The 7,637-nt window shown below is 38.0% G+C and overlaps 1 protein-coding gene across 2 annotated transcripts in view; it reads left to right on the top strand.

Annotated features, from left to right (window-relative positions):
- The window catches only part of LOC106941643 (acyl-coenzyme A thioesterase 1-like), a 22,951-nt gene extending 16,109 nt beyond the window's left edge, over positions 1-6,842 (top strand). Inside the window, exons 1-5 of one of the 2 annotated variants that reach the window (XM_015024717.1) lie at positions 221-373; positions 4,495-4,614; positions 5,284-5,366; positions 5,519-5,612; positions 6,539-6,842. In XM_015024717.1, the coding sequence (XP_014880203.1) occupies positions 4,495-4,614; positions 5,284-5,366; positions 5,519-5,612; positions 6,539-6,649 (408 nt within the window). In that variant the 5' untranslated portion in view covers positions 221-373 and the 3' untranslated portion in view covers positions 6,650-6,842. Of the gene's footprint in view, positions 1-220; positions 374-4,494; positions 4,615-5,283; positions 5,367-5,518; positions 5,613-6,538 lie in introns of those variants that run through there. The other variant, XM_015024716.1, reaches the window with a different exon arrangement.
- The last annotated feature ends 795 nt before the right edge of the window (positions 6,843-7,637 follow it).

Genomic DNA, 7,637 nt, shown 5'->3' with positions numbered 1-7,637 from the left:
CTGAAACACTGGGTGCCTTTAAATCTCAAATTAAAACCCACCTGTTTAGAGTTGCTTATGGCTAAATTAGGATTAGCCATAATCCTAACTTGGATTATGGCTAATCCAAATTAGCCATAATTATGGCTAATTATTTTAATGTAATAAAATAATTAGTGTTATTATTAATAAACATTAATAAAAAATTAATGTTTTTATCTTTACTTTCTACCTATTTATTAATTTCTTTTTATTTCTCTTTCTCACTGTCTACGTTTTAATCATGTAGAGCCCCCGCGGAAAACGTCCCAAGTTAAACGACGTTTATCTAAAGTCCCACGGGGTTTAGAGTCCCAGTTGACGGCGTTTCAACTAACACGATAACGACAGAAACGTAAGTGAATTTTAAAATTGCTAAAGTTCTGGAGGTTGGAGTCCTTGTCAAACGGTGTTTTTGACTAAAGTCCCAGAGGGTTAGAGTCCCAGTTAAACGACGTTTAACTGAAGTCCTAAAAGGGGTGCAGTTTTAATGTTTTTATCTTTTTTAATCTTTTTCAAAATGTCTTTCTCTTTCTTACTGTTTATTCAATGTCACATGCTGTTTTTATTTTAATTATGTAAAGCACTTTGAAATGCCTTGCTGCTGAAATGTACTATACAAATAAAATTTGATTCATTGATTGATAGGTTTTTACGGGTCTTGGTGGCATGATGGGGCTTAAAGAACGTGATGTTGATGGAATCGCAGGATTGGGATCAATTTGTAACTGTTGATTGCTAAACAAAGTTTTGAGAGTAGTCTATAAAATCACTTACACCATTCTCACCAGTAACTTAGTGCGCTTAAGCTCACCAATTGGGTCACTACCATAGGAATGGGCATGTATTGCATCATTTATCATGATTAATTTTTTATCACAATAAGATGTTGATTTATCATAATTGTGATAAATTCCAACTAAGGATGCTTACAACCCCGTAAAAATATCCATATTGTAGGCATCATTATTTTTACTTTTTTTTTTTTCAATAAACAAAAAATTTGCCATAAAATTAAAAATATGATTAAGTACAGGTACTGTGTGTGTTTTACTGAAACAAATCCCATTTCTTCTTAAAGAAGATTACAAATAGAAATATTTTTAAGAGCAGCATTTGTGTTTGTCTGGCTAAGATTGCTGTGCTATGCAGTCATACCCATCCATTTATCTAAAGAGTAATACATAATTCTTATCACTTTTATTGTTATCAGAATAGTACTGAAAAATATCTTGGTAAAACGTTTTGTCCATATCACCCACCCCACTAAAGCCATTTAAGATAAGTGTCTACACACTGGAAGGGTCAATAAAATCAACCTCTGGCAATAGTTTATGGTCACGAGGTGATTGCGACACTTCAGGTACTCATTAACCTGCGACTCAAAGGTCACTCTGTTTATAGCAGTTTGCAATTCAATGGTGGAGCAGCTGCATCTTGTAAACCCTCTCAGCCTTAAACATCTAAGTTATATTTTATGCTTGTGCAAAATTTTATTTGTAATGTCAGATATCAACTTCTGGTAACTTGATGCAAAATTTTGTAACTCAAAATCAGGAAAGCATGCATTTGTAACCAAATAGGTGGTCACGAGTCAGTGATTTTTTGTGCTGTTCCCAAATCCAGGTAAATGCAGACTCTTGTGTCAGAAAAGGCATTTTATGTAAAACTTAAGGTAAATCAAGTATGTGAATCATAAACGTTGGAGACAGATGAGTCGCTGTGGCAACACCCAAAGGGAAAAGTCAAAAGAGAAGATGATGATTACTGTATATTGTAATGGCAATGTTGATGCAGTCAGAGTTTCCCCCAGAGAGCTTGCTAATTCCATTGGCCAGGGTGCTAGGGCTGTCCACCAGTGGTCCTTCATCCGTCCGTCTGTCCATTTGTCCGTCCATCCGGAACCCCCTATCTTGGAAAAGTCTAGAATTGTTACACATTTTATTTACTTTCACTGCTCAATAGGAAGAAACACATGAACAAAAATCAGACCACAGTTTGTTCATTTCATTGTTCAGCTGAATCATGATAAATTGCATTGTTATACCTTAAATCAAAACTAGCAAAACTGGCTACATTTTTAGCTTTTAGCTTTTTTGTTAAATATCTCAGTTATATTTACATTAATAAGAAGAGTTTGAAACGGGCAGGAGGGGGACTGAGCGTTACCACAAGCCAACAGCTCGGCGGAAGCTGAGAACAGAGGGGTGATATTGCAGAGACATAGAAATAGACAGATTTTATTGTCATTAAACTGTACATTTAAAAATGTACAAATTGAAAGAAATTTTGTTGCAAGGCTTCAATAATAATAAATAAATAAGTAATAAAAGGATCAATTTACCGTATTTTCCGCACTGTAAGGCGTACCTTCAATGAATGGCCTATTTTAAAACTTTTTTTCATATATAAGGCGCATAGAATAGACGCTACTGTAGAGGCTGGAGTTACGTTATGCATCCACTAGATGGAGCTGCACTAAACGGAATGTCAACAAAACAGTCCGACTCCGGTTGGCGAGGAGAGCCTTCCGCGACTGGGTCGGGGCGTGGCCGGCCGATGGTCACCCTTCTCCGTTCGCGCACAGCATGTTCGTGGAGAACGTGGTGCTAAATGACCTGCAGACGACCTGATTCTAGACGGTCGGTAGGTAGATAGGTCAGTCAAACTTTATTAATAGATTACAAACCAGCGTTCTGACAACTATCCCAGCATGCACCGCGCGCTTCTTCTTCTACGGGTGGAAAATGAAGTCAGTGGCTGCTTACCGTAGTTGCCAGACCTGTTGTGGCTCAATATTGGTCCATATATAAGGCTCACCGGATTACAAGGCGCACTGTCGGCCTTTGAGGAATTTGACTAACTTTACAGACTCTTTCATTCATGGTTGTTTTCACGTTTATTGAACTGTTCATATTAGTCTCAATGTTTGCAGTTCTTTGAATGGAATTATTTATTTAAATAAACTTTTTCATGATATAATTTTTGACCAGCACCTGTACTGCTCCCTTAATTTAACAGAACTGCAAAACAAATTTTAATTATATTTTTTTGTGTGTGCTTTTTTTAAAGACTCTATAGTTGATTTTTATGTTAACTTCATTTAAATAAATGCATACACCGAATACAACTTAAAAAATTGTAAAACTCCTGCTCTTTCCAAAACTCCACCTTCAGGAAGTCACCACAATTTGGCTCTGCTGTTAACCCTTTAGCAATGTTTTTACCAGTGTTTCACTGAGAAATAGCTCCTATAATTAACTCATAAGATTTAGTTTCAGCAGCTGTTTGCCAATTGCTGGGAGCGCCCCACTGGAGCTGCAGGGGTGGACTTCTCTCTGAGGTAGAAGCTTGGAAACTATACCTCGAAGGCGGAGCTAGCTCCACCCAGGCGTTTTGCACAGCTGAATGGTTGCCATGGAAATTAAAGGACTTCTCAAACATGTATGAAAGAATCAAGGCAAAACACTCCAGGTGATTTTAATGACAGCATAATATGTTGTAAAGCTCAAAAAAGTTGATTATTACATAATAGGGCCACTTTGTAGCCTCTGCTACCAGGCGGTTTGCACCTCTGCTGACGGGCTCTGGGCTGGAGGTGAGAGGCTGTGAATAGAAGTTACTGCAGAAGCTCAACTGCTATAGGAAGACTTGGCCCATAGCACTTGGAGCTCACAGAATATCACAGACATTACCAAAAATACTGTACCAATAATTTGAGCTGCAGCATAAAGCCAAACATGCCACAATTAAGTAAATCAAAATGTCAAATCAAATGTATTCAGGAAGAGCATTGTGGATTTTGTCCTGATCGTGGGACACTGGACCAGCTCTACACCCTCAGCAAGGTCCTGGAGTTCACCCAACCAGTCTACACTGGTTGTGTAGGCCGGTGTAGACCGGTTGGGCGGTCTACATGCATTTTGTGAACTTGGAGAAGGCATTTGACCGTGTCCCTCTGGGCACCCTGTAGGGGGTTCTCTGAGTATGGGGGAGTATAGGGTACCGGGCCCTTTAATACAGGCTGTCAGGTCCCTGTATGACCGCTGTCAGAGTCTGGTCCGCATTGCCGGCAGTAAGTCGGGCTCGTTTCCGGTGAGAGTTGGACTCCACCAAGGCTGGCCTTTGTCACCGATTCTGTTCATTACTTTCATGGACAGAATTTCTAGATGCACCAAGGTGTGGAGTGGATCCCACTTGGTGACCTTAGGATCGTATTTCTGCTTTCTGTCATGGTAACACAATAATCAAACTACCAAGATGATTAGTTACATCTTTACAAAGTAAACTTCCCAATTAAATGCTAAATGTAAACTATTTTTTTAAATTATTTTATCTCTGCTGAACCCATTAAATAAAATTTAATGCAATTTATTCAGAATTGTTATTCTGAATAAATTAATGCTAAAGTTTTAGATCTGTTGTTTGTGTTACAATTCAACCATTGCACACTGTAAGATGCTTTTTCTCCTGCAGATGGCTTACAAATTCCTCCAGAAGCACCCTAAGGTCCTCGGCAGCAGAATCGCCATGTTGGGTCTCTCCCTGGGCACCAGTGTGATCCTGAAAATAGCTGTGCATTCTCAAATTATGAAGGTTTGATTTAGATCCTGTACACATGGAGCTAAGTAAATTACATTTTCACTTAGATCCATGAAAATGCTGAAAATACAGAAAATGCTTTAGCAGGCATTCCAGGCAATTTGGTGGCACTGCCACGGAAATGCACAAAAAGCACCAAATGTTGAGATTTTTGTTATTGTGAGAGTGAGGCACTACATGATGATCTACACTACACATGATCATGCAAGCCGCATGATCACATAAAATGAGGTCATGCAGTCATGAAAACATACAATTTTTTAAATGTATGCACTCTGTATTACGGTTTTAAAACTAATCATTTCTGGACTCCAAAGATGGGAAACGGGTGTGAACACACAACCTAAAGGACAACAACTATTGCAGATACACCAAAAATTGTCTTTGTGTGGATGAGGTCTTAGATGATTTGATTGAATTTTGTACATCAGAGAAGAAAACGTCTCTGAAAACATTCATTTCTGTTTTCAACTCAATCCACAACAGCAAAGCTAAGATAGTTATGGAGTTTCTGTTTCCATGATTAAAAATGAGACATTTTAAATACATGTGCGTTTTTTGTTCTGTCAGCTAGTAAAGAACAACAGTTGAGATTCTGGTTTCTATCCGTTTCTCATCTGATCAACATCTGTTTGTCTAAAAATGTGTGTATGTGTACTCCAGCTCAGGTGTGCTGTGTGTGTTAGTGGGAGTCATGTGCAGCCAATGGATGGATTCTTGAAGGAGATACTGGATTACTTCAGCAAGTAAGTTCATAAGTTCCCAGTCAGTGGCTGAAATTCTGCATAAAGGCTTCAAATCAATGAACTGAGAAGAGAACAAATAAATCAGAAATATTTGTTTTCATCAGAGTTATCACAACATGTCGTCTATATGACAACCTTCTTTTTCAATAAAGAAACTCTGGGAATACTCACTTTACCAAAGATAACGAGGTGGTCTGGCGAGATCTCCTGTTGCCCATCCCCACTGACCTCTCCCTCAAAGTGGATGTGAGTAACTAAAGGCACAACATGTCTGTTCTTTCCCACATTCAGCTTTAAGTGTACTAATTATTTTAGTTCCAATTGGCAAATCTCTTTCTATAAGAATTTAACTAGAGATGCAACAATACATGTTTTTCACTTCCATTACAGGTTTAGTATCGACTGATATTGATCCGACAGAAAAACATCGCTGAATTTACTTAAAACGTTTCTTTTTTAAAACACAGATAATGTACTGAATTACACATTTATGTGATAACTCTGCACCAGTACACAACGCTTAAATACAGCAGTAGATGCACAATCTTGTTCAAACATGTGGAAACAACACAACTTTAATTTGTTCAGTCAGTGCAACTAGGAATATAACATCCAATATGAATAAATAGATATTGAAACTGACAAAAACAGTAGGTTGACTACCTTGATTAAACATGTAAAAAATAAACTGCAACAAACCTTATTTCACATGGTTCAGAAAATGGAATAAGGAATTCTAAATATAGTGTAAATATAATGTAATAACTCATGATGTTGCTCAGAGTACAAAGAATAGATGAATAGATCTAGATCAGGCACATCGTCACTAATGCCCAGAATTTTTTTTCAATATTAGGACTACCTTGACATTTAACTTTTAGTTAAAATTTGAGTTGATGTGCACAAACATTAAACTAAAAATTCAAGCACTCTCTTATCCATCCATTTGTATTACAATATGTGGGACAGAGACCTCTTGTAAATTTTGATTTGTAACCAGTGTTGATACGCAACTGCTGCACCCCTCCCCTCCCACTCCCTTCACTGAGAGGTTACCACTTTTTTCAGTACAAAGCTTACTAGAAAAGAACTAAATAACATGTGGCTAGCTCCTGGAGGGCTTTTTCCAAAAACAAGAAGTTAAATTAAAACTTCTGTTCGTCTTTGACCAGGTGGGAAAACTCCAGTGTCCCTTGATGCTGGTTGTTGGTGAGGATGATCAGAACTGGTGTGCCTACGAGTCTGCAATGGATGTGAGTTTCCTAACATTAAAAAGTTCTTGACTGAATACAGTAAAGCACATGTATCAAACTCAAGAACCTAGAGCCAAATCTGGCCCTCCATAATTTTATTTATGTGGCCTTGTAGACTGTGGGAGAACACATAAATAGAGCCTTCAAGGTAGCAGTTATGTGCTTAAACATTATTTTATCAATCAAAACAGTTTTGTCTATATACTACCAAAGTACATCAATGTGAAAAGATGTTCAATATTACTTAATTTGAAATAATCAAATGCAGAGACAGTTATTCATATTTTCACAGTTTGTTGAAGTGTCATTTATTGCATTCTGAAAGCATAGCCCCTGTCAAATTTTGAAAAATTCCATCAGAGCCAAGAGACACAGCCAAGTCTGGGGATGATTGGAGGTATGGAGATGAGCAAGGCTGCGATCAGGACGACAGCAAACCTTCATCATTAGTCAGAGCAAAGCAGACCCATTTAACTGTGTCCCAGCTGCTGAGCTCATCATGCAAACTAATTCTCAGTGAAACGTTGGTAAAATCATTGTTAATGGCTTAACAAAAAAGCATTATTATGGCCATGTGCTGAAGGTTGAGTGCCGGAAAGAGCAAGAGCTTCTTAAAGAGACAAAGGCCAATTTCAAGGCATCTAACAGCAAAGTCATGTTTAATTTAAATGACATTATTTATAACAACTGAAGGTCATTCAGTTGTTATAAAGAGTTGCCATTTTATAGCACAGTTATTATGCTATTAAATGGCATTATGTGCCTGGAACATACATCTGAGTTCACTGTCTGCAGCCTGATTACTGGCACTCCTGTTCTCAGTCAAGACATCACTTACTCTGGACCTGCCTGACGAACTGAAGGACACCAAAAGATCCTCAAAAGCTAGATATTATGCTGACCTTCAAAGAAATTCAGGAACAAATGAGAGAAAGTAACTGAGACCTATCAGTCCAGAAAGGATTACAAAGCCATTTTCTAGCTCAGGGACTCCAGTGAGCCACAGTGAGAGCCGTTA

This window comes from Poecilia latipinna, unplaced genomic scaffold (genome assembly GCF_001443285.1).
Source record: "Poecilia latipinna isolate Pla-1442-1.1 unplaced genomic scaffold, P_latipinna-1.0 Scaffold3787, whole genome shotgun sequence".
Taxonomy (NCBI): Eukaryota; Metazoa; Chordata; class Actinopteri; order Cyprinodontiformes; family Poeciliidae; genus Poecilia; species Poecilia latipinna.
The sequence above is the reverse complement of the archived record's forward strand: the minus strand, read 5'-3'. Positions and strand labels throughout refer to the sequence as shown.